Here is a 25,471-nt window from a genome sequence, read left to right as displayed (position 1 = left end):
GGGGGAAGTGGGGAAGGTTTCATGCGACAAGGCTGTACGTGTCTTTGCAGCAACACCTTGAACCTCAGTCACACGTGCCTGTAGATTATTTTATGCTTATTGCGGTGCTCATCCCATTCCACTGTGACTTGTGGAAAATAATAAATAACAATAATAATAAAAGCTGATTGTCCTCTTTCCATAACATTACGAGATCTTTTCATGGAAGAGTTGACCTTTGAAGTAAACTAAAATGACAAGTGCTACCTAGAACTGTACTATTTCAACCCATTTTCTGTGTTAGTTTTGCTGTTGTGAGATACGTTTGGCATTTCAGGCACCATCGCTTCGGTATCCAACAGAAAGGCCTATCTGCGGGGAGGAGGAAGCTCCACAGAGCGTGTGGCTCTTTCCCTTCACTGCTTTTCTCTCTCCCCCAGCTCTGACGGCGGCGGCCGGGCGCGGGAAGCTGGAGGTCTGCCGGCTGCTTCTGGAGCAGGGCGCCGCGGTGGCGCAGCCCAACCGCCGCGGGGTCGTTCCACTCTTCAGCGCCGTGAGACAGGGCCACTGGCAGGTGAGCGGGTTCCTTGTGCCACCGGATGGTCTGAAAGGCCGGGTCGGGCCATCCCTTCCATCTTGCTGAAATATGGGTGGAGAAGAAAAACCCCAGCTCTTTGGGGAATGATCGGTGTGAGAAGCGATACTGATGCTTCAAACACCCCAAGCTCTGGCTGGCAACAGACAGCTTTTGCTTAAGTACTATGTTATCTCACCTTTTGGGAAGCAAATGGGATGCTCTTCACTTAGAAGGTCATTTTTCCTGTCCTTCTACCTCCATTGCTTCTCCTATGCCCTAATCTTGCAGCAGTAATCCCAGAGGGCACCATGCCTTGGGGGGTTTCAAGACATGGGGACCGCTCTGCTCTTCCGTGGCTCTCATTTCTTCCCGGCTGGGTCTCTACGTGCAACGTGTGTTCTCACATCGTGTGTTGCAGATCGTGGATCTCTTACTCACGCACGGCGCTGATGTGAACATGGCAGACAAGCAGGGGCGGACGCCGCTGATGATGGCTGCATCTGAGGGGCATCTGGGCACGGTGGAGTTTCTGCTTGCACAAGGTTAGAGCGCGTGCTTTGGAAGTGTGCTGGAGGTCGGCCACGGCGAGCCCCGCCACGCTGTCTCCTGCACACTGGAGTTTGCGACGTCAGGGTGGGGATTGTAAACCCAGTCCTGGATCGGGTGGTGGGAGAGGTTGTCGGCACCATATCCAGGTTGTTGGGGAGCAAGACTAGAGCAGTCGTAGCGTTAATCTTGGCTATCCGTTTTGTTGTCTGTGTTTGGTGCTCACAGCCTCAAAACCACCCATTTGAGTTAGAAAACGAAATAACCTATCACAGGTATTAGTGCATTGCTTGTGCATAATGAGCATTGAGCTAAGAATATGCCCTTGAACCGTGCTTGGAGCTTTCCCCTTAGACGAAAAAATCAACAGGTGATGTGATGAACCGTCAACATCGCCAAGGGACAGGCAGGCAAGGCTCAGCCACAGGACCCGAGTTTGGACACATTTTAACACTTCCAGTTTCAGCGCTAGTATTGTTGCCCACGTTTTTGACACCAACATCGGCAGGAGGGTAAGGCCCCGACGCAGGCAAGCATTTGGTGCATTTGTTGAAAATAAAACAGAATTATTTTGAAGACAGTCTGCTTTTCAGCCTGGCACTCACAGATTCACTTTGCTTGGCATTTTCAGTGTCTAATAACTCTCCTTCACTAGGAGTTACTCAGTCAACATGTTTCCGTTTCACTTATTTCTGCTGTACGTGTTTGAGGTGAGTCAGAACAGCACGCTGCCTGCAACCTGTGTGAACACGATTATTGCTTATTTCTGTAGTTCCTTAGAGAATTCTTTTTTTTTCTATAAATAGCCAATGTTTGGTTTGTTTAGGAGATTTTCCATTATATTTTGGCTAGAAATAGCATTTAATTCTTGTATTGTTATTCGATATTTTTATTTCAGGTAAGATCCCTCTTTGGGAAGGGATATTTTCTTCATATCATAAGTGACTGTGTCTGACCTCTTAGCCAAAACGTGAGATACCTGAACATTTTACATAGTAGTTGTAAGAACATTTTTTCACCATAAAACTGCCAGGCTTCCAAGAACCAGTTTCTCATTGCCTGTCTGTCTGTCCTGAGCCACAGGCCAGTGGGATCCTTGCAGTTCAGTGCTGTGACCTGCATAGGGATGTGGCAGAGATCAGTCTGAGGCATGAGTTTCTTATTAATTAATTAAATTGATTCTTTTCTGATGTTCTCTTTTCTTAAAAATTTCAAATGAATACTCTCCACGTGCTTGAGTTGTACTGTGGCCCCTTTTGCAGCTTGATTGTATCTGTGTAAAGGGCTTAAAATAAGTGATTCTTTTTTTGCCAGGCTTGAGAACTGTGCCTGTTGCTTAAGGCTGGTTCAGTGGATGCTGAAAATACCAGATAATCTGATGCTGGCTGAGGGATCGCCAGCAGATGAGCAAAATGTTTCCTTGGCTCCTTGGACACTGAGAGCCCAAGAAGTCAAAAATGAGAAAATCTTTTTTTACCTTAAAAGATCTGTTCTTCTAAATAGCTTAATAAACTCCACTAAATATGCTATAACACATGGTCCTGAAAAGTTAGCCCAAGCCTGGGCAGAGTACAGTGATATATGGTGTATTTTAATTAAAGTGGCTTTGACAGTCCTGTTCAGTGTTTCATTAAAATTAAAGTGTGTGAATCATAAGCCATGAGCATTAATTAGTGTGTTGCAAAGTAAATCTCATTTGACTGTACTTGATTAACACAGTCAGCGTTTGTAAACACTTTTTATTAACAGAGTCGCAGTCATCAATCAATTTTAAATCCAAATTTTTAGAGTTACCTACTGCTTTCGCTTAACACCCAGAAGTAACGGACATGTGAACGGTGGATTAAACTTCCCCGGTAGCAGCTCTGCGAAAGCTGATATTTATATGGGTCATTCCGTATGGAGAGAGCTTGATTCTGAATCTCATTTGCCTGCAAAAACCAATACCTCGATGTTTTTGCTACCTTGGGGTACGCGGCACGCGTGGGTGCTGCTCCTCGCTGTGCGTCCTGTACCTCTGACACAGTGCCGAGCCTCGTCCCTGCGGGGATAACCCTGCACGACGTCTTCAGATGCCTCCTCTGTGCAGAAAGGATCTGACCATCCTGGCCACTCCCTGCTTCTTTCTGATGCTCCAACAGTGTCAATAGTTCTTTTTTTTTTTTCGCTAGCTGGCTCGTTGTTGTGTGCCTGCTGGATAACATACTAAATCATAAACTCTTGCACTTATCAGTTAATTTTTGTAGGGAGGGAGCAGCCCAGCCCTTCTCAGAAGCACGCTGGGTTTACCCAGGCAAAACCTTTCCCACTGTAACAGGGATCGGCCCCATGAGGTCACCTTGAGCCACTTGCCCTCGAAACCGCCAGTTTGTTTCATGTCTGACTGCCTTAATGCTAAGTCATTCAGAGAACCCCGAAGGAGCATAACATGCCTTCGGAGTGAGGCAGGGGTCCTGCTGGGACGCCTCGGCGCCTCTGCGGAGGTCGTGCCCAGCCTGCCTCGGAGCAGCATCTTGGCGTTCCCGAAGCGGTGTGCGTTGTCCGCTCACTTGGGCCTTCAGCTTGCGTCGCGGCAGTGATACCCCGAAGTCCGTGCGTGCCACCCTGCCTATGGTGTGTCTCTTCCGCTGGACTGGGAAAAGAGTGGGAAGGTTGAATGATGATGTGGCTTTCCAGCCTTCCCTCTTACTGCAGGAGCTTTCTCACCTGCTCCAGAAGCCAGAGGGAAAACACAAGAGAAGACTTGGACGGTTTGATGGCAAGAAAATAGCTGGTACAAATAAGAAGGAATGAAATGAGGCTTTACCCAGCTTCGCTGAATGGAAGTTGGCCTTGGGTCAGCTGAGGATCATCCGGAGGGCTTTCACAGAGCTTCAGAAGGGTTCCTGGGAGCAGTGCGGCAACGTGAGGAAAGGCTGGCAAGATGTTGGGAGTTTATGTTGTCATCCCTTAGTTTGCACGGTTGAGCCCCTCCTTGGCACACCAGATTGCCCCAGACGCCGTTTGCCACCTCCCTCGCTGGCACGCGGAGGCACGAACGAGCAGGATGCTGCTCTGGGCGGAGGTTTCTGAGCGTAGCCCGAGCAAATGTTCGTGTGTTGCGCTCCTCCGCAAAGCGAAAGCCGTGCAGGCCGGAAGACTTACCAGTTTGCTGTCATCTGGGTGATGTGTGCTGACCGGGGGTATGTCAGCTGGGATGAACCGGAAGGTTCGGGACATTCGCCTTACTCCCCCGCTCGCTGAGCTTTCTGGAGCCGGTGAAGGTCTCATGCTGGGCGGTTTAGAGTTTACCTACAGGAGAAAAATACTGCAGCAGCAATTCATCCCAGCCTGCTGGCAGGAGCATCCCGCAGGTAGCCACAGCCCCTCGGAGGAGCGGGGCTGATACAGATCTCTTCTGCACGCTCGAGAGCCAGAGCCCTGCCTGTGCCATGGCAACAGGAGCTGTCTTCATGCCACGAAGAGGAGTGTTCACTTAATGCTGCTGTTCAGATCTCATGTGTATCCATATGCCGTATGAAGCAATACTGACCCATCTGTATGGCAGCAGGATTTCTTCATCCAAGAAAATGTCAAGTCGCTCTCTCCTTGGCTTGCAGTTGGCAGTAGTTTATCCCACAACATTGTATTTATATTGGGTAAAGTTCAGGGAGAAATACTGCTGGAAATTGTGTCAATTTGGGTAAAGGGGAGGGGAGTGAAGAGGGGAAAATATGTGCATTTTTAGGAGAACAGGGCTGAATTGACTTAGTTCCCCTTGGTATGCCATGACCTGCTGAAACAGCAAAATGGTCTTCATCTCTGTCTCACGCAAGCTGGAATGGGTTTTGATTTAAAAAAAAAATAAAATAAAAAGAAAGATTGATGTCTCAGATGAGGGATGTCAAATCCACCCTGCTGCTCAGAAGATGTTTGCCAGAAAAGCCTACAGAGCTAGGTGCGAAAACGTTTGCAGCTTGGTGTGAATAAACCCATTTGCCACAGTTCCTGTCGGTGCATTTGAAGTTGCCGTGGAGGGTGGGATTCGCGGTGGGAGAAATGTTAATAAATTAATTAATAATTGTGTACATAGCTCTCTAAAAATAAGCTGTCATCACTAAGCGATGGTTTGTTGGATCATAGTGCTCAACAACAGAGAGCTCTTAAGCGAACTGATGCTTGTTCTTTCAGGGGCCTCCATTTCTCTAATGGACAAGGAGGGCTTGACAGCCCTCAGCTGGGCTTGTCTGAAGGGACATCTCTCCGTGGTGCGTTCCCTGGTGGAGAACGGGGCTGCCACCGACCATGCGGACAAAAACGGACGCACTCCGCTGGACCTGGCAGCCTTTTACGGCGACGCAGAGGTGGTAAGTGTCTGATAATGGATGCAGAACAAAAAGGACGGTTAGTATGAAACCTTCAAAATAGCGCAGCTCAGCTTGCCGTAGCAGTAAGCATGTAGTGTTCTGGCCCTCCATCCGTGCAAGCACTTCTGCAGAGGACAACGCATGAGCCTGATGAACCCTCAGACCCTAGAGAGGTGGTTTGAGCCCGAGCAGTGGAGCAGAGCAAGCTTCTGCTGGTTGTACGTCACCAGCAGCACGCAAAGGTCTTGCCCAGGAGCAGAACCGACTGTTCGGCTTCTCGTTGCAGGTTCAGTTTCTGGTGGACCACGGGGCCATGATTGAGCACGTTGACTACAGCGGGATGCGCCCCCTCGACAGGGCAGTGGGGTGCCGCAACACCTCGGTCGTCGTCACTCTCCTGAAGAAAGGAGCAAAGATAGGTAGGGACAAGGGGACAATCCACCGCCGGCTCTGTGCTCAGGCAGGACTCCGAGCAGCGGGGCTGGCTTTCTAGGAAATATAAGCGTAACACTGAGGCAGCCTCAGCCCCAGCTGCTGCTTCGTGCTCCAAAAGCAGCCAGCGAGTCATGACTGCCTCGTTCTCTTTATTAAAATGGGGAATTTTTTTTTTTTTTTTTTGCTGTGGTATTCCCTAGCAAAGTTAATCAATAAACAACTGTTTCTTTGGCAAGGTCTTTCCTCTGGTAATGCTTTTTCTATCTTTACTAGTCTGAGTCGACAAACGTACTGTGTCCATGCATTGCTGTGAGCCGCTGCATTCACTTGCTCTGTGTATGCTTTCAGATCTTAGTGTTACCTGCACTGCGCCACACAGCTGCTCACGTTACGTTTTCCTGTGAAAGGGGATTTTGCTGGTGCATTGGCTTCTTTGCTGCCTGCCTCTCACAGCTGCTTTTTTCCTTTCTTTTTTTATTTTTTCCACCTTCATCCATTTTTTTTTTCCCCTCTCTCCTACAACTTTTTGTTTTCTCCTTTCTTTGAAGGTTGTCAGACGTTACCGAGTCGCCCACGAGGTATATCTCATTGCTGTCAGCATCAGCTTCGATCTGATAGCTTTGTCAGCCTTGCTTTCTCCTGTTTGATTTAGCCTGCATGCGTCCCCAACACCTCTAATCTTTTAATTTACCTCACCTTCAAGTAATTTTTTTAATGACTGTTGCAGAGAATAACTTGAACTCAAAAACTAACCTCCTTCCCCCAAAATGTACTGAATCTACTTATAGAATATTGTTGACTTATTCTTCACCCACACTAATGAGTTGTCCCCAGATTTTTGCCACCCCTTCCCTCCCGGTATGAGACCCTGAGATAATGACTGGCTCTGCACGGGCGGCCCCCTGCGCCGGGCCAGCGTGTCCCCAGCCCAACGGACGGCTTCGGCACCAGCACCGCTTAGACACAACCTTTCCTTTATTGTATTTTCCACCTTAATGGCTTCTCTACTGTAGTATTTCACATCTTGTGAAGTTGGAAATCACAATCCACTTAAACACAAAACGCCTATCGACAGTCGAACTGCAGATTTCCTAGTACACTTCCAGAGATTTTAATTTAGAAATGCTCTTACGTAACCTCTCTGATTTCTCCTTTTAAGTATGTTTTGTTTCCCCCACCCCAGCTGGTTCCACAATCAGCACTGCCCTCTTGTGGAAATGGCTCCCATCCTCTCCCAGACCATCGTGGTGGTGGTGACTGGGATTAGCCTTAATGGCTGCAAAGGAAAACCCTTGCAATGTGGATGGCGTTAATTTAAGTGCGAGAGGAATTGTCAGCTCAGTCATTTGGAGCGCTCTGCCCTTTGACCATGCCAAGTTGTTCTCTCCAGCAGAAATTCCCTCCCCAGGATATTTTTTCCACCCAGCTTCCTACCACCCTTGCATTGTATGAGTTTTTTACCCATCATGCATCCTGTACACTACAGGTCCAGCAACATGGGCGATGGCAACCTCCAAACCAGACATCATGATCATCCTGTTGAGCAAGCTGATGGAGGAGGGAGACATGTTTTATAAGGTGAGAAGAGCATTTCTGGAAATATTGAACAGATGCAGCTTGCAGCATAACGTTGTATGAGTTTTTAGCTGAGCAGTGCTGCTGCCCTAACCCGTGGCAAGTCAAAGCTACTGCTCGCAGCGTTCTGTGTGCTGCAGAACTGTTTGGGTTTTGCTAGTGGGGTTGGGGCGGGGGGATCGATTGCCCAAATCCCTAACGAAGCTGAAGCAAAGCCAAGCCTCTTTGCATCCTGGATTTGAGCCAGGGCTTCATTTCCTCTTTGAAAACACCAGAACCTGAGTGTTTTACAGCGATTCGGGGTGCTGATGTCATTGCGTCAGATCTGGCAACGTTGCCGTTACCTAGCAGGCTCACTGCTGTGGAACAAGGCAACAAGATACTATATCCCAGAAAAAACCATGGAAGAAACTTTTCGCAATGAAAACAGATTGTCAGGACACAGATGGCTTCGTCGTGTCCTTTAGCCCATGGGTGACGTTCCACCATTACAGTTAGAGAGTCTTTTTTGCTCTGTTTATTTTAAGCCGGTCTTTAAAACCTGGAGATTTGCACACACACACGAAATGTGGAAGTACAACAATGATTCACTGTTAGGCTCTAAGGGCGAAGCAGGAAATATGCAAAGCTGGCGTTGTAACTGGAGTTATCTGCCAGAGATACACGATACAGCTGAGGAACCTGAGTCTACAAAGTTTTAAAGCTTACTATGCGTAGCTGCAAAATCTATGTCTGGGTCATCATGAATTGCATGTGTCCTAGATCCCATTTTGCCTCTTTCCTCCACCCTAGCTGCCATGGCTGCCCCCCTCCAGGGCACAGCTCATCCCAATCCAGAAATAGGTGCTCAAAATAGCAAAGATGAGTCAGCCTTTGAAGGTGACCGTTGCGTTCCAATAACTATAAAAGGAGCCCAGTTGACAGGCTTAGATGTAGACACCTAATTTTTAGACATCTAAAGTCCAGGGAGATGAATCTCAACCCGTTTGGCCAACTTTAGAGCCACATTGGTGCCACAACATTTATCTTTGCTATTGCAGAGGTGTCTCTGAGCCCCAGGAACTCCACCCAAAGTCCCACACTTCGTATTCTTTACCCTCCCTGCTGCTTATTAACCTTTGGGTGTAGGGTGTTCTCCAGAGATGGGTTACTGATAACCCAGCTCGAAAGACCATCCATCCAGAAACCAGATGGAGTTGTATCAAGTTACCATAACACGATTTCTGCTGTGTTTCCCACTGTAGCATGACAGCTCTGTACGAAGTGGGAGAACTCAACTTGCACAAGGCATCTGCATTTCCAAATCAGATGTTCCCTTGATCAAATGTTCTGGCTTTCCTTTCTAGAAAACAGCTAAACAGTGAAGTCATGTTACCTTCACCACCCGAAACGTTCATGGTGCTGGTGAGTGATTTCTCTGCAGTGAAGTAAACTCCAGCCAAGGATGTGTTTTGACATGTTTTCCTCTTATTAGAAAGGTAAAGTGAAAGAGGCTGCCCAGCGCTACCAGTACGCTCTGAAAAAATTCCCCAGGGAAGGGTTTGGCGAAGACCTGAAAACCTTCCGTGAGCTGAAGGTGTCGCTTCTTCTCAACCTCTCCCGATGTCGAAGGAAAATGAACGTAAGTCTCCCCACTCTTCATGGCCTTAAGCGCAAGCTGCCACCTTTCGGCCTGTGCACAGAGACATGTCCATCCTGTGACGGGCTTTGACCTCTGAGATTTCTCCTCTGGGTAACCTGGTTGTCCTTCACAGAGCACTGACATTTTAGAATTCAAAAGAAGTCATGATTTAATATGCATTTCTGATGATTAAAAATTCATTGCTATGTTTATAGCTTTTTGAATTTTTTATTACTCCCTTTTGATGATGATGTGAATTGGGGGTGGAGGCATTTTCCAGATTTCTAGGGCAGCGGTGAGGGAGGAGCCAGGAGATGTGCTCCTCTGAATACTAATTAATTTAAAATGAAGGAGCATATGCTTAGGGGGCTAGCACTTCCCCAGGGCAGTGACTCATCCAGAAACACCCCCACATACTCCCTGTCCTCCCAGAACTGCCAGATCACTGTCACTCTCCCCGCTCCAATCTAGCAGCATCTAGCGACCAGCTCCTGCAGAATGTCTGTTCTTCCAGCAGGCAAGTGCCACCTCCCCCTTGCTCTGTGTGCAGAGGCTTTCACCTCTCAACTGAAAGTCTCCGTAGGCTTGAAAAGTGAAATCTCCGCCGAGGCCGTGAGCCAGCGAAGATTACACTGGAGGGGAAGGAGTTTTTGTGACACCTCCATTTCTTTAAGCTGTGAGGGAGAAAGATGAAAAGCAATGGAAGTAAAATCTTAACGCTAGTGAATAAACAACACAGTCTGTAGAAAAAAGTGTGAACCTTCTCTTTAAACAAGCCAACTTGCAGTTAAGCCTGCGCTTTAAGGACAAGATTTTTGGTTTATTGTTAACGGGGGAATCCCAGGTTTTGTGATAGAAAATTTCAGGCGGTTGTAATTGCTCCTGGCGTCTTTGCACCTGTAGATGAGACCATAAAGGTATCTCTACCTCTTGACTACATTCCCAGTTTAGTCTGTTAGGCAATATCTCTTCAGTAACTGATGCTGATGGTACAAACAACAGTATGAGCTTCCTCAGGCAGGGCATGCTGCAAGAGTTTGCTTGGTGAGTTTTTGAGCATGTCAGGAGTGCTCTTCAGTCCTTTCTCCCAGAACTGCTCAGGGTCAAAGTCCAAGTCAGCAATCCAAAGCGATGTTTGGCTGTGAAATGAAAGTCCCTCCACTGGGAAGAGTCTCCTTCACAAGTGCTGAGCTTCAGCTGAGCTTAGTGGTGCATGAAGCATTCAGGACAAGGCAAGGGAGGATGGCTGGCAGGGTCTGAACCCGTTGCTGATGGTCTGATCTCGTGGCACTGCCACTGGAAAGCACCCAGAGCAGTCTCCATGCCATGCTGTCACCCTCTCCCTCCCCACTCCCAGACTAGTCTCCCAGGTGAGGTGTAGGGGAGAGGCAAGGAACAGCGAAACGGGTGGCACTGGTAGGAGACCTTTCCCAGGCAAGTCCCGTTTGTAGCTACTGAGATATTGTCCCTTCCTTCATGTGCAGTTTTATTCGGCCCCTTCGAAGTATGTCAGTGTGTTGCAGAGTGGGAAGCAGAGGGCATGGGAAGGGGCGGGAAAATCCTTCATGAGATGACATTCCAGCCTCTGTGAGACCAGCTGTTTCCTCAAGATTGTAGGTTGTTGGAGAGGGATTGCATGCACTTGTCGGGGACACAATCAATGACAACGGAGCCAGTAGCACGCTGGCCTCTGGGTGCTGACAGCATCCGGTGTTACGAGGGGGCTTTGAGCATTCGGATGTGCCATCGTAGCTCTCTGGCTTTAAATGATGTTGAATCCATGTGAAATATTCCAGTACCATCAAGTTTTCCATGGTACATGCAAAAGAAATGTCCATATTACGTTTGTTTTCTTCCCAAACTGTATATATATTTTTTTCTATATCTATTCAATTACTTACCTGCACACCTATTGTGATGACAGGATTTTGGAATGGCGGAGGAATTTGCTACTAAAGCACTGGAGCTGAAACCGAAATCTTATGAAGCTTACTATGCAAGAGCAAGAGCCAAACGCAGCAGCAGGTGAGGAGCGAGAGAGAAAAGCGCGAGGGGCTGGTCTCTACAAGCCTGGCCACACCGATGCAGGTGTCCGCTGTGCAAACCCTACCGGTGTCCCCATGGGAAGCAATGGCAAAGGAATGTTCATTAATGATATTACAAACTTCCCAAACTCCAGAGTAACACCCTCTCTCATTTGGTAACTCCTGGAGACAGCTGAACACAAACGTTTTGAGAGGTTCATTTCAGTTGAACTTATTACACTGGAAACCTTTACACCACAGTTGGGTATTCTTTTTAAAAGTCCACTTTAGTTCAACCGCAACTTGGACTCGAAACAAAATATGACTCATGGAAGCCCTGTGGCCTGTGTTATGCAAGAGGGCAGACTCACTCATCGCGGTGATCTCCTCTGGCCTTAAAATTTATGAATCTCTCTGTCCTACAGCACTTTTTGCAAGGCAGGAGCTGCTGACTAGCTGTGCGGTGACTGCAGGCAAGCGCCAGCCGGTGAGCTTTCAGCCATAGCTTGTGCTCAGAGCACTGCAACCAGCTTCTAGAGAGCTACAGCACTGGGATCTCTCTGCATCTCAGATGGAGCCCAGAGGATTTCCTTGTTAACCTCTCTGAAGGCTAAAAGATGCGAGATTAGATTCACTTCAAAACCGATCAATGCCATTCCTAAATGAGCAGGAGGGCTTGCTTTTGAGTCACACGCTCCAGGGCTGGGTGCGCTGTCATCTCGGTTTTAAACAGCAGCCAAAATGCCTTGCATGGCAGTGTAGAGAATCACCAGTAGCCGGAGGTGTGTTGAGTCCTCTTGTGCAAACATCGTACTCAGCAGACGCCGCCACCATTTGACCTTCCATGCTGGAGGCGATGTGTGGAACCGGGCTCCTGGCCCAGCTGACGCTGTGCTGCCTGGTCCACCGGGTCTTGATGTGGGAGGTGAAGCCGTGGCTGCCTGTTCCGTAGACAAGCCCTGCTAGCTGAGCCACACTGACCTAATGCCTTCCCTTTAATGGTTTTTCTCTCCATTGTTTCCGAAATACTTGCAAGGAAGCGTAAGAACCAGGTCCCTTTCCAGATGATAGCAGCCTCCCCACAGACAAGCAGCATTTTCTCCCCAGGCCTCTCTAGCAGAAACTGTCACCACTTTGACTTTTCTTCTCCATTTCCCAGTTTGTGCCCAGCAGCACCCCTGAGGTCAGTGTGGGCTGGGGAACAGGAGGCTTTTCCTCCCTCCACCTGCTTTTGAATGGCTTATGCAAAAGCTCAGGCTGGTGGTGGGAGGTGCCGGGGAGTTTTCCTCCGTGATCATCCCCCAAGATGACAATCATGTTCAAACAGATCGTTTTGCTCAAAAGTGAACAGTGTCCCTGTAAATGACAACCCCCTTCCCCAAACCCCCACCTCCCTTTTACTCCTCGCAGCCTGGCCTTTCCCTTGCAGAGGCTTCCCAGGGGGCTCACGGGCTCCCTAACGTTGCTCTGTTCATTCTGAAGAAGTTAGCCAAAGCCATTGCAAAATCGGAGCGACAAGCCTTGCCTAAAGCGCTCACCCATGGGAGTCCCTGAGTTCTGGAGCCAGCCCTGACGCTGTGTGGTCTTGGCATCAGGCAGAAGTTAAATTTTCACTGGCATAAGCAGTCGCAACTCCATCAAAGCTGCACTTGTTTACAGCAGTGGTGAGCTTGGCTCTTGGCTATTGATGCTTTGGTTTCCCCTTTGCTAACGCAGGGGCAAAGCTCGTGGTGGTGCCTCTACCGCACACTGCAGAGGACGGGCGTTTCTGCTGCTCTGGGTTTTGCCACCTCGGGACTGGGTTCCCCTCTTCTCCGGAATGGCTGGCAATGTTCTCCTTCAGTTTGGATAAAATAAATCCGAGGGAGGCACGTAAGGCAGAGTTTGAGAGAGACAGTGAGCGGTAGCAATCACAGACATCTCCCTCGGTAACACGGACAAGCCATTTAACCCTCAGGAGCCTCTGCGAACGGCTCCATTCAAATCCAGAGTAATTTCAGTTCTTGTTTCTGTCCCTTTGTCAAGCAGGCAGTTTTCAGCAGCCCTGGAGGACCTGAACGAGGCCATCAAGCTGTGTCCCAACAACCGTGAGATCCAGCGGCTGCTGATGCGGGTGGAGGAGGAGTGCAGGCAGGTGCAGCAGCAGCAGCAGCAGCAGCAGCAGCAGCAGCAGCAGCAGCCACCGCTCCCTGTGGAGCCTGAACCTGAAGCCCAGCATGAAGAGCTGTATTCTGTGCAAGATATCTTTGAGGAGGAATACCTTGAACAGGATGTAGAAAATGTTTCCATTGGCTTGCAGACAGAGTCCAGGCCAAACCAAGGGCTGCCCATCATCCAGAGCCCACCCCCGTCCCCAGCTCACAGGGACTCAGCCTATATTTCTGGCTCACCTCTTGGCTCTCATCAGGTCTTTGATTTCAGGTCCAGTAGCTCCGTGGGTTCACCGACCAGGCAGGGCTACCAGTCCACATCTCCTGCTCTGTCTCCGACGCACCAAAACTCACATTACAGACCCAGTCCTCCGCACACGTCCCCTGCTCACCAGGGCTCCTCTTACCGCTTCAGCCCACCTCCTGTCGGAAGTCAGGGGAAGGAATATCAAAGCCCACCACCTTCTCCTCTTCGTAGAGGTCCTCAGTATCGTGCCAGCCCCCCAGCAGAAAGCATGAGTGTTTATAGGTCACAGTCGGGTTCCCCGGTTCGTTATCAGCAGGAGCCTAGTGGAGTCAGCCAGCTCCCCGGTAGACCAAAGTCTCCGTTATCCAAGATGACGCAGAGGTCTTTCCAGATGCCCCAGCTCCCCGTGGCCGTGCCGCAGCAGGGGCTCAGGCTGCAGCCAGCCAAGGCACAGATCGTGAGGAGCAACCAGCCCAGCTCAGCCGTCCATTCGAGTACTGTAATCCCAACCGGTGCTTACAGCCAGGTTGCCCACTCGATGGCCAGCAAGTACCAGTCGGCGTCAGGGGAAATGGGGGTTAGCCAGAGCAGGCTGGTCTACCAGGGCTCCATCGGTGGAATTGTAGGTGACAGCAGACCAATGCAGCACGTTCAGGCAAGCCTCAGCGCGGGAGCGATCTGTCAGCATGGAGGGCTGGCTAAAGAAGACCTTCCGCAGAGACCGTCCTCAGCATACAGGGGAGGTATGAGATACAGCCAGACGCCTCAGATCGGGCGAAGCCAGTCCGCTTCCTACTATCCGGTGTGTCACTCGAAGCTCGACCTGGAACGTTCTTCCCTCCCCGCCAGCCAGCTGGGCTCTCCAGATGTGTCTCATCTCATAAGAAGGCCCATCACAGTTAATCCCAGCGAAATAAAGCCTCACCCGCCGACTCCAAGGCCCCTGCTCCACTCTCAGAGCGTTGGCCTCCGTTTCTCTCCTTCCAGCAATAGCATCTCTTCCACCTCCAACCTGACTCCCAATTTCCGCCCTTCTGCGTCGATTCAGCAAATGGAGATCCCTCTCAAGCCAGCTTACGACAGATCGTGCGATGAACTCTCTCCGGTCTCTCCCACGCAGGGGGGTTACCCCAGCGAGCCAGCCCGTTCCCGGACCACGCCGTTCATGGGAATCATAGATAAAACCGCTCGGACTCAGCAGTACCCCCACCTCCATCAGCAGAACCGGACCTGGGCTGTGTCGTCAGTGGACACTGTCATTAGTCCTACATCTCCTGGCAACCTCCCCCAGCCAGAATCATTTAGCCCGCCTTCTTCAATCAGCAACATTGCCTTTTATAACAAAACCAACAATGCACAGAATGGCCATTTGCTAGAGGAAGACTATTACAGCCCCCATGGGATGCTGGCCAATGGGTCCCGGGGAGACCTCCTGGAGAGAGTCACCCAAGCCTCCTCGTATCCCGACGTCAAGGTGGCAAGGACACTGCCTGTGGCCCAGGCCTACCAGGACAACCTGTACAGGCAGCTCTCCAGGGACTCCAGGCAAGGGCAGACATCCCCAATCAAACCAAAGAGACCATTTGTGGAGTCTAATGTGTAAAAGACGCTTGTTGGAGTAAGACCCTCGTGTTTTCAGCACACACTTCCAAGCTTGATTTCCATGCATATTATTATTATTTTTATTTCTCTTTGGTAGCTACATGACCAAGTTTCTCCGGTACTTAGTGTGGTGGTCAGACAGCCATGCACGTGCTCCAGCCCTTTCGTTCCCCAGCTGACCGTGAAGCCAACATCAGCCGAGCCAGTATCGTTTGCCCAATTCCAGCTAAGTTCCTCACGAGGCTATCTTAGTACATGGTGCAGGGTGGTCCAGATATATCCCCTACGCAGCGGGAGGTAACCAGCTCTTTTTCAAGAGTCAATCGCGTTCGATTTACATTGGTTTCTTTTGTCTCGCTGAGCTCTTACTCAGTTCTGATGGGAATTCCTAGCAGGAGCGGAGCAGGGATCACAGGAGCCTTTCCCAAGGCTGCATCCACAGGTCCCCCCCGAGCTGGCCAGGCCGTTTGGCTCTTCGCCCCCAAAGAGCAAATCACCTGCAGCAAGCAAGGGTACGACGTGTTTTAACACCCAGCAGCTATGCACAATGACCATCCCGCTTCATCTGGTTTATAGCGTTTTAATCCGAGTTGGATTCCTTCGTTATTTAATCATGCCATCGGCCAGAAGGGGTGGGGATCGCACGGTGCTTGGCTGCTCTGCAAGCTGCCTGCGGGGGTCCCGACACTGATTTGCTCTGGGGCGTTTTACAAGCCTTGAGAGATTCAAGTTGGCCCTCTGTATGCGTTTAAATCAGCCAAGGGAATTGGCCGGAAACCTTTTGCGCGTGAACTGGGGTTACAACTTCTTCACACCATTAGCGGACGACCGCACCTCACACGCAGCACCGTGCTTTCACCAGGACAGTTTAACGTTGGGGCTTTCATTTGGTGGGGTTTTTCACTTGCAAGGAAAAAAAAAAATCTGACTTAGAAAATGGTATTCAAGGCGGAAAATTGCAATTTTTGATTTTGGTTTGGTTTTAGTTTTTTTCACGATGAGGATGCGTAATGTGGCACGACGGTTCCCGAGACGGGAGGGCTCCTTCGGCAAGCGCAGCCCTGCAGCATCCCTCCCCTCCGGCCCGCTCCCGCCCGGGCAGCCGGCGCCCTGGCCGGGGCTGCGCTCCTCTAAGGTCTGTTCCCAAGGTGTTGGAAAGCGATGGCCGTGTTCCGTACCTGCAAATGGCAGAGACCGTGTTGTGCTCTTTACGGACCTGTAGTTAAAAGAGAGATATTTATAATTTATTTATGCGAGCTATTTCAGGACTTTTTTGGTTTGGGTTGTTTTTCTTTTTTTAAATCAAATGCAAATCACATCAAGACAGTGTGAAATGCAGGGGACGGGTCCAAAACCCATTTTTATAGGGTTTTCAATGATTTTTCATTTATCCTCTGAATATTTTTTTTTGGGGGGGTGGAGGGACTTTCTTTACAGTTTCATTTGTTACTGGTGGGTTTGTAATCGGCCTTTTCGGTGTGATCGGGGGGGAGAGCGATGACCCAGTCGCTTGTTTTAAAGCAGAATAGTGCCTGTTGCCCATGCTGAACCTCACTCATATCAACTCTCGAGAGCGATTTCAGTGCTGAGCAGGAGGAGCGATACCTTTCGGTGTTTCCAAAGGGCTATGCGAATAGATGGCAAGACTTCTTGAACCAAATCATGGGGTCCGACCTCCGCTGGTGTAAATGAGCATATCCCCAGCGCGACATCAGTGCAGCTACATCCATTTTCACCAGCTAAGGACTTGGCCCGAAACTCTTTAGCAAACCCTGGCTTTGATGGGGCTTTTTTTTCTCCTGTGCGTGGATCAGCGCATCTCGTTGCTATTTCGTTGCCTAATTTGCTCGGAGCAAACTGGGACGTGCACACCTTGGGACGATGGAGGCTTGTGTCTCATAGACACGTTGAGAGTGTTTGGCGGGGGATTCCTCCATGGGGTTTGGAGATCCTTGTGCTCTTTTGGGCTATTCGGTGTTTGTCCAAGCCAGGATTTGGACGGAGGTTGGTGTTTTCTTTCTCGAGGTGCAGCCCAGTGCTGACTCTTTGCTTTATTACAGGGCTCAGTAAAGCGGGGGGTAGCCTGGGAGACCCCTCGGTAGGGCAGGCTCCCCGCGGCCGCGGGGACACTCAGCTCCATGCACTATTTCTCTCCTTGCAAAGGGGGTGTGATGATTTTTTTTCTTCCTCTCTTTTTTTGAAGCAGCGTGTTCTGCTTTGTAAGGAGTAACCAATTTCTTCTCCGCATACAGCGCACCTGTATCTAGGACATGCGTATCTGTGGGTCTGGAGTAGCACCAGTCGCTTTGCTCAACGCCTCCCATCCTCCAGCTTTCTGATCGAGTGAGTGGCTTCCTGCCTTTAGTTGCTTCTTTGAAAGGAAAAAAAAGTAACCAAATTCAGCCCCGTCCCTATTTTATACGGCCGAGCGAGAGGCGCTGCGGCCGCGAGCCGGTTCTCTCCGCTGAGCTGCAAACGGGACGGTCCAAGAGCAGCAATGTGAGAGCTGCCCGTGCTTCGCTTTGCTATTCACTGCCCCGTGCTCCCAGCACTGTCCTCCCGAAACCTCCCCTCACAGCACTTCTGTGTATAACTTTTGGGTTTATGAAGATGTTTTAAGGGAAAAACAGCTCACACTTTTAACACAAACGCCAAGCTGAAAGGAGGCTTAACTACTGCGGCGTGCAGGTTTTTTCACGATACCACGTGTTACATTTTTCACAGGATTCTTGCACTAATGGTTTTCCATCTGTTCTCTCTGTAAATGGGTGCACTTTACTGTTTGAATTTGTTACTATGATAAATACTGGATATTTAAGCGTGAGTAGTGTCTTCATTAGAAAATAGCAAAACAGCTCTTGTCTCTTAGTGTATTTTTAAAAAAAAAAGAAAAAAGAAAAGAAACGAAGCAATGAATCATAACATTTATAGCACAAGAACTGACTCTTGTATATAAGCATCAACAGATTGAGTAATTTTTAAATACAAAATTATTTGCAGTGGTTTTAAAGTGCTTCCCCAGCAATTCTCTTAGGGACAGCTGAGACAGGATGGCTGCCGTAGTCCCCGGGTGGGTAAGGAGCACACCTCTCCCTGGAAAAGCTGTTCTTTACACAGTCCCCCGATTCGCACTTGGCATGGACGAAAAGCAGAGGTTGTTTTGTATCGTGCTGTCGTGCGCGGTCCTGTGGTGAAGCGCGCTGCCGTACGCGCGGCTCGGTGGGGCACGAGGCTCGGGTCTCCCCTGGCGTCCCTTCACCCCGCCACCTTAGCTCTAGATCTGACAAGCCCGGGCCGTGTTGCGGGAGCGTGCACAGAGGTGCAGGCACGGAGTTGTGTTGTTCGTCCCTGCTACGTACTTCATGACTCCTTGAGTAATGGAGATGTGGGGCGCTGCTGCCAGCCGGCGCCTCCACCCCCTCCCCGGCTGCAGCGGCACTGCTGGTGAGCCCCCGTCTTGCGAGCAGGTAGGATTCTTAGGTGCACCGAGTAAACCTGGTTCTTGATGACATTGAAACCACCGGGTTTGGTTCTTGGGGCGCGTTGGGTAGGCGATGCTGAAGCCGACGCCTGTGCTTAGCCATCCTTCCCACCAGGTGTCTCTCGTCGTCTGCCCGCAGCCGCTCCGAGGGCTGGGTGTGCTGCCACTCCGCTGAAATCTCCCGGTTTCAGGTGTGGGCGTCTGCCCCGGCCCTCGGCGGGGATTCACCGGCTCTTGCATTGTCTCCCAGGCTGGGAGGATGCTCTGGTCCCAGGGGAGGGGATGCCCGCCTGGTGGGGGGGCTTTGCAGGGGTCCCCACCAGCCAGGCTGGGAATGGCCTTGGAGGGCTTTGGAAATAGCCTTTAGCGGGCACCCGACGTGCTTAGGAAAGGGAGGGCTTCACAGAGAGATCCCGTGGGATCCCTCTCCAAAGGCGAAGGCGCCGCGCAGCCCGAGCAGCCTTCTCTGTGTCGCCGCCTGGGAGGGTGCAGGCTCCCAACAAACCAAGGCGTGCGTTTACCCGTCTGTCTGTCTGTCTGCTGCCCGGCACCGGTGCCCGCAGGTGGGTCCATCCGAGCACAGAACTTTGGGGTTTTTTTTCCTCTAACCTGGCTGTAAAGAAAACTGCTTGGCTAGTGTGAACATTGGTGTGTGCGTATGACAAATGCCTAAGCCATACTTGGATTAGGTCCGGAACCAGGGTGGCTGCTAAATTTGGAGCGATTCAGTCCCCTCGTACAAAGGTTGCTGTATATTCAGGGTTACCCAGAAGAAGTCTAGTTAAAACCGAAGTGCCAGCTCCGCCTTACCTAGAGAAAAGCAAGCCGGCGTGCCTGCTCGTCCTCCGCCTTCCTTGCAAAGGGGGGTCCGCGGTGAGCTGTCGCGAGCTCTTTGGTGGTTGTACTTTGCTTTAGTCTTGGGAATTCAAGATAACTCTTCTACCAGGATTAACGGTGTTTAACCAAGGGCTTAAGGGAAGAGCTGTTGTACCCGCTGGGACCTCTGCGGATAAATGCCTTCACCCCGTGCTGGTCGCTCTACGCGAAGTCTGGTGGGGTGCGTGTTGCACACAAAGCACAATGGTTGAAAGTTAATCTGCGTTTTTTTCAGATTTGTGTGAATAATTGCTGGATTTTCATTCAATCAAACTCTTTTTTCTAATATAAACCACTAAGGGCTCAATTCTTTAGCAAGATGCGTTCGTGTCCAACTCCTGACTATACAGCTGGATCTCACCGCAACTGTTACAGACCTACCCGAGAGAAAACACAGCTAGCGTGACCGTCACCGGGAAAGCCAACGGACCCCAAACCCATCCGCCGTATCCTTTCCTCCTGCTCATTTTCTAGCTGTCACGGTACTGGGGAGTCAGCAGCCGGGTCCCGTCCGACGGGATCGCATCGTAGAGTCGCGAAAACGCAGGGCTGCTTTGCCAAAAGACTTTGTCCCTCCTGGGTGACGCTGTCCGGGGGCGGCGGTGGGGCGGCGGGTCGTCTCCGCCGGCGGTCGGGGCTGTGCTGGGTGGGCGGGAGAACCTCGCGCCCAGGGAATTGGGTCACGTCACCGTGGGGCTGCCTCGCTGCGCGCTGATAAGCCAGACACTGAGAGCAGCACTGTGTGCTACGTAAAGTCCATTCTGTTGCTACACCGATAACCCAGAGACTCGTGTGGACTCTGCCAGTACTGCCGGTGTCATCCCTGTCCAGCCTTTTCTTTCCCATAGTGTTGCATTCAGCGTTTCGTCTCCCTTCTGTCTTCACATCCGAGAGGATCCGAGGTCGGTACAAGCACGTGCAGTACACACACCTCGTGCTTTGTACAGTTCCCTGGTTGCCATCCTTCGAGACACTTGCTGGGAAGATCTTTAAGACACTTAAATTTTCCTTTAGCTTTTCTATAATTCTGATGTAAAGGACTTTCTCTCTGTACAGTATATTATTCACTGCATGTTCTGTTCTCTCTACTGATATATTGAACACCACACAGTTGTGATATTGTGCAGTGGGAAGAGCTACCCCTGCCGACAGCGGAGGCCTTCGCCTCTCATGTATAAGGAAAGAAGAAAACATATTTTTTCCTTTGCTGTATTTGCTTGAGCAGAGTTTTCTTGTCTGTACATGTGAGCTGTGAGATAGATGTGAAAAGTTCAAAAGAATGCATTCCCCCCCCCCAATGTATACAGATTGTAATCTGTACAATGAAAACTGTATGTATGAAAAAATGTACTTATTTATAAATGGTTAACACTTGGAAACAGCGTCTGGCCTGGTGTTTTTCCCACGCTGCGGTGGGCGAAGGAACGCACTGTGGCTTCTCGGCGCGGAAATAACCCGGGGATGTCAGGATGGTGCACGGGTCGGCTCTGGCTGTTGCTGCCCGGGGATGGGGAAGGGACGAAGGCAGCGCTGCTGCTGCCGTTAGCAAAGGGGTGAAATAGGGGAGGGAACTGCATCAGAGTGTTTTCTGGATTAAATTGTGGAAAGCACAGCTCGGCACAGTGGACACTGGAGCCCTGCCGCTCCCAAGAACCACAGTGTCTGCTGGCTTCATCCCTGCCCGAACCCAGGGCTCGGTTTCACAGCTGAACAGCCCTCAGGGCTGCGAGCATCCCTGCCTCCAGCCACTGGGCCGGGCTGGATGCGCAGCGCTGGCAGGACACAGCGCATCGGGGCTGTGGTGAGCAAAAACCCCCGGGCTGGGCTTTGCAGCGCTGGGATCGGGAGCTTCAGGTTTCCAGCACCTTCACCCGTACAGCTGCCTCTGCTGAAACCCAGAAGGGAGAGGGGATGCTCTCAGGAGAGGAGATGAGGCCCTGGAGGTGTCCCCGGGGGGTCCCGCACGCAGCCACCGCTGGGCTCTGCAGCGCCGGGGCCCGGCCGGGACAATCCATCCCACACAACCACCCCGCCCTCCCCAGCCCCTCGGGCAGCTCCTCTCCCGGCTGCCCACGGCGTGTGAGAGCTCAAGGGTACCCCAAAACCATGAGCTGGAAGACAGGGTTAGCTGCAAACATTTATTAGGTCGGGAGCATCCACTGAGCAGACAGCACATCACACAAGAGGGGAAAACATTTCAGACGTGAAGACGCAACAGGCACAGACGCCGGGTCGCTCCGAGCCCCCGGGAGCCCTTCGAGGGGAGCAGCCACCACGCACGGCCGTGCCGGAGGGCGATGAGCTGCCAGCAAGTGGGAAACTCGGGTGATAGCAAACATCCCCTTTGCCCATCAGCACCGAAAACGGGCTTTGGGCATCGGATGCTCGCAATGGGGAAACACGGGCTCCCGCTCCCCGGTCCCCAGAGCAGGGCAGAGCCTGGGGACCCCCATCCTTCACATCCCGGTGCTGCCGCCAGTCCCTGCCCCTGCCTGTGGCACCGCTGTCCCGGCGGGGCTGGGGCAGGCTCGGGGGGTCACCGGGCGATGCATGGGGCAGAGCTGAGGAGGAGTAAGGCCAAGCAAGGCTGAACCCAATGGGCAGCGTTACACCAACAAGCATGTCCTTGCCCAGCTGTCCTCGTCACCCTGAGCTGGGCAGAGCCCCAGGACACCAGGGATGGGGTACACAGGGACACCCCGCAGACACCACGAGGTGCCCATGCTGGGGACCAGGGCGCTGGGGCTGTTACTGGCTGCTGCCACTGGGGCTCTCATGCTCCGTCAGGGTCTTGAAGTCCATGGAGAGGGCCAGCTCCTCGGCCAGCGGCGGGCGCTTCCAGTCATCCCGTGTCAGCACGTAGCCCACCACTAGCCCAAAGGCCACCAGCAGCACCCCCAGGGTGTTGGCCAGGACACCCTCGGGTGCAAAGTGGCTGTAGGAGTCCCTGTGTGGGGCGGAGGGGGATGCTCAAGCCTCAGGGTGTGGGTGGCCTGTCCCTACTCTGGCTGGGACCCCCACACTCCTCAGCCTTATCCTCCAGGCACACACCCCTGGAAAGGTTCCTTTCCCTCAGATCAGGGCAAGAGGTGCCTGCCTGGGTGCTGCTTACTTTAGGGAGGGACACTCTTGGCGACAGCAGAGAAAACAGGGCACAGTCCTATAGCAGGGCTGCAGGGAGCCCAGCGCCTCCCCTGCCAGATGTGCTCCCCAGGCCAGAGGCAGGCAGCTCCTGGGGTGCCCCGTAGCCGTGTTCCCCACCGTGCTGGGGCTGGGGGGACCCCGATGTGCAGCTGGGGCCATGGGCAATCGCTGCGAGGGGAGAGGCCTCGGGGACATGAGTGTCTCGGGGTGTTCTGAAAACATCTGGCTGCAGAGAGGCGACGGTGGATATTTTAGCCCCATCCCCAAAGAAAGCTGTCGCAGGATCCAGCCCTTGTTAAACATCATCTGGGAAGTGACTCAGCAGCAGCAGAACTAAAAGCCTCCCGGGGGAGATTTAATAGCCACAGAGCCATAGCCTGAGCCGGGGCCAGACTCTGACCCACAGAGCTGGAACAGCCCTTTGCTGGGGGGGGGTCAGTGGGTCCTGGGGGCTACCACCCCCCAGCTCAGTCACCCACCTGATGTTGAAGAGGAGCATCTCGGTGATGCCCAGCAAGCAGGCAGCGATGGAGAGGGCAAAGAGGGCGATGCCAAAGAAGATGTGCTGGGGTTTGTACCGGCTGCGCAGCGAGAAGGAGGTACTGGGGAGGAGGAAGAAACCGCAGCCCAGGAGCCACTGCAAGGGCACAGTGATGTTATGGGGTGCTGCAGGGTGTCTCCTCCCCACCCCAGGGGGCCTGGGGGCTCCCCAGCCCTCACCTGCAGGAGGTAGAGCACGAAGGCAGCCATCCCGCACCAGCTGTGCAGGCTGTACATGTTGGGGATGCTCTTGGTTCGGTGGGACTCGAAGACGGCGATTATGCCTGCGGAGAGGAGCCCGTTACCACCGGGGCCAGCCCCAGCCCCACCCACCCCTCCCAGCCCCGGCACCCACCGACGAGGGCGATGACCAACGCCAGGCCATGGAGCAGCGCGTGCAGCGCCTTGGTAGAGCGCTTGGCTTCATGTCTGAAGACCCGGTAGACCAGGAGAGCTGCCGGAGAGAGGCCAGATGAGCATCCATGGGGTCCCCCACCTCCCCAGCACCCTGCATCTTCCAGGGGTGCTGCACAGAATTAGGGTGGGGGGGATCCTGCAGCGTCTTCCTGGTCTCATTTGTCACCATTTTGTCCCCTTCGCTCCCTGCCCGGCTGCAGCTCCGGGAGCTCTGAAGGCTGCAGCCGGGACAGGGCACTGGTCCCACGGCCCCGCTCACCGTCACCTTGGAGGAAAACCATGCCCAGCACCATGCAGAGCGGGTGGACGTTGAACTGGAGAGGGCTGTCCCAGGCCACGCCGCCCCGGTAGCGGCCCAGCCAGGCACCCGTGGTGGCCAGCAGCGTCAGGCCCAGCAGCTGCGACACGGCCACGTACGCCGAGAGCCCGGCGGGGCTGGCAGGTGGCGGAGGCCCGTCCATGCTGGCCTGCGGGGACAGAGAGGAGGGGGAAGCGAAGCCACGGGTGGCCCCGCGTGGCAGTGGGGGTCCCGGCTGGCCCCGGCGTGGGGTCCCGCTGCGGGCGGCGTCCAGCGCCGCCGCTCCGCCCTCACCTGCCACGGAGCTGGACGCTTCCTGGTGCTGCCGGGGCCGCTGCGTCACCCACACCCGGAGGTGGCTCCCGGCCGCCACGGCACGCCCGGCCCTGCGCTCCTGTCGCTTGCCCTCCTGCTTCCACCTGCCCACTTCTGCCCACATTCCCCCTGCCTGCCCCAGCCCTCCTACCCCAGCCCTCCAACCACGCCATCCCTCCGTCCCCACTCCTCTATCCCCATCCCTGTCCCTCCATCCCTGTCCCTCCATCCCCACCCTTCCCACTCCATCCCTGTCCCTCCATCCCCATCCTGTGTCCCACCCTTGCCCCCTCCCCACCTCATGCACCCCCAGAGCCCCACAGCAAACCCCCCCCCCCCCGCTAGAGGAAGGCAGCGCAGGGACAAGCAAGGTTGCTCGGGACCCCCCCCGCCCCATGACAAAAGCGACGGCCCTTGCGGGTGCAGGGCTGGACAAAACCCCATGCTGGGGTGGGGAACGGCCACACCATGTCACCCAGCCGCGCTGCAGCCACACCGGAGAGCTGCCCCACAGCCCCCACAACCCACCTGCGCCCGCGTGCTGCTTCGTACTGGGTTATCCCCCGATGCTCCCCGATGGCCACGGGCACGGCCACTTCTCCTGCTTCCCCGTCAGCCAGGGCCAGCGAGTCCCAGCCCCAGGGGCCAATGTCCCACCTCTGTCCCAGCCCTGCTGCGGCTGCCTCTGGGGAGGAGCACCGGGCCAGCTGCCGCAGACAGACCCACGGTATTGTCAGGACTGGGGGGGGTGGGCATGGCGGGGGGGGTGGGCAATGCATTAAGACCACACACACACTTTATTCCCAGCCACCTTTATTGGATCAGCTGGATAAGTGGGTTAAGGGAATTGGTTTATCCCATTAGGCTGCACTGCAAAGGCCGCCTGCCCGCACCCGGCCTCACTGCCCGGGGCCATGGGGCGCTCTGCCGGGACTGGCACCGGGACCAGGCCGGGGCGGGGGGGCAGCGAGAGGCACCGGCTCCTCCCTGCATCACAACAGCCCCCCCAAAACCCTCACCACTGCCGTGGGCTGCTGGCTCCAGGGGGCCCATGGAGCCCAACTGCGCATCCATGTGGCCCCATCCCGCCCCAGCGTCATCCCACCAGATGTGAACAGCTGGCACTGGCAGGAGGGGCCAACCTGGTCCCCAGCTGCGCTGGGGATGGAGGGACAGGGAATGACACCGCCACCCCACCACCCCCGGGAGCGGGGCACGGGGAGGTGCCTCTTGGAAACGGGCTCTGCAAGTTGCCCATTAGCCCTAAAACCATCCCCTCAGCTGCTCCCACCCACTGC

The 25,471-nt window shown here is 53.0% G+C and overlaps 2 protein-coding genes across 16 annotated transcripts in view; one reads left to right on the top strand and one right to left on the bottom strand.

Annotated features, from left to right (window-relative positions):
* TANC2 (tetratricopeptide repeat, ankyrin repeat and coiled-coil containing 2) overlaps nucleotides 1–20,837 on the top strand; it is a 288,782-nt gene extending 267,945 nt beyond the window's left edge. For 8 of the 13 annotated variants that reach the window (XM_064473522.1, XM_064473526.1, XM_064473528.1 and 5 more), the window contains 9 exons: nucleotides 420–553; nucleotides 975–1,098; nucleotides 5,273–5,448; nucleotides 5,735–5,867; nucleotides 6,432–6,461; nucleotides 7,370–7,461; nucleotides 8,933–9,079; nucleotides 11,004–11,104; nucleotides 13,129–20,837. In XM_064473522.1, the coding sequence (XP_064329592.1) occupies nucleotides 420–553; nucleotides 975–1,098; nucleotides 5,273–5,448; nucleotides 5,735–5,867; nucleotides 6,432–6,461; nucleotides 7,370–7,461; nucleotides 8,933–9,079; nucleotides 11,004–11,104; nucleotides 13,129–15,103 (2,912 nt within the window). In that variant the 3' untranslated portion in view covers nucleotides 15,104–20,837. The remainder of the gene's footprint in view (nucleotides 1–419; nucleotides 554–974; nucleotides 1,099–5,272; nucleotides 5,449–5,734; nucleotides 5,868–6,431; nucleotides 6,462–7,369; nucleotides 7,462–8,932; nucleotides 9,080–11,003; nucleotides 11,105–13,128) is intronic. The other 5 variants (XM_064473523.1, XM_064473532.1, XM_064473525.1 and 2 more) reach the window with 3 other exon arrangements.
* Nucleotides 20,838–21,591: 754 nt separating this feature from the next.
* Nucleotides 21,592–24,869, bottom strand: LOC135317163 (transmembrane ascorbate-dependent reductase CYB561). 3 transcript variants are annotated; one of them, XM_064472964.1, is made up of 6 exons: nucleotides 24,702–24,869; nucleotides 23,820–24,027; nucleotides 23,499–23,597; nucleotides 23,324–23,427; nucleotides 23,083–23,240; nucleotides 21,592–22,406 (listed from the first exon to the last, which is right to left on the bottom strand). In XM_064472964.1, the coding sequence occupies exons 2-6, from the start codon at nucleotides 24,019–24,021 to the stop codon at nucleotides 22,208–22,210; spliced, it is 762 nt and encodes a 253-aa protein (XP_064329034.1). In that variant the 5' UTR covers nucleotides 24,022–24,027; nucleotides 24,702–24,869; the 3' UTR covers nucleotides 21,592–22,207. The 3 variants fall into 3 exon arrangements, with proteins under 3 accessions (XP_064329034.1, XP_064329035.1, XP_064329036.1); XM_064472965.1 differs by lacking the exon at nucleotides 24,702–24,869 and having other exon boundaries at nucleotides 23,826–24,104; XM_064472966.1 differs by lacking the exons at nucleotides 23,499–23,597; nucleotides 24,702–24,869 and having other exon boundaries at nucleotides 23,820–24,104.
* Between the last annotated feature and the right edge of the window lie 602 nt (nucleotides 24,870–25,471).

This window comes from Phalacrocorax carbo, chromosome 25 (assembly GCF_963921805.1).
Source record: "Phalacrocorax carbo chromosome 25, bPhaCar2.1, whole genome shotgun sequence".
Taxonomy (NCBI): Eukaryota; Metazoa; Chordata; class Aves; order Suliformes; family Phalacrocoracidae; genus Phalacrocorax; species Phalacrocorax carbo.
This window is presented reverse-complemented; position numbering and strand designations above follow the sequence as displayed.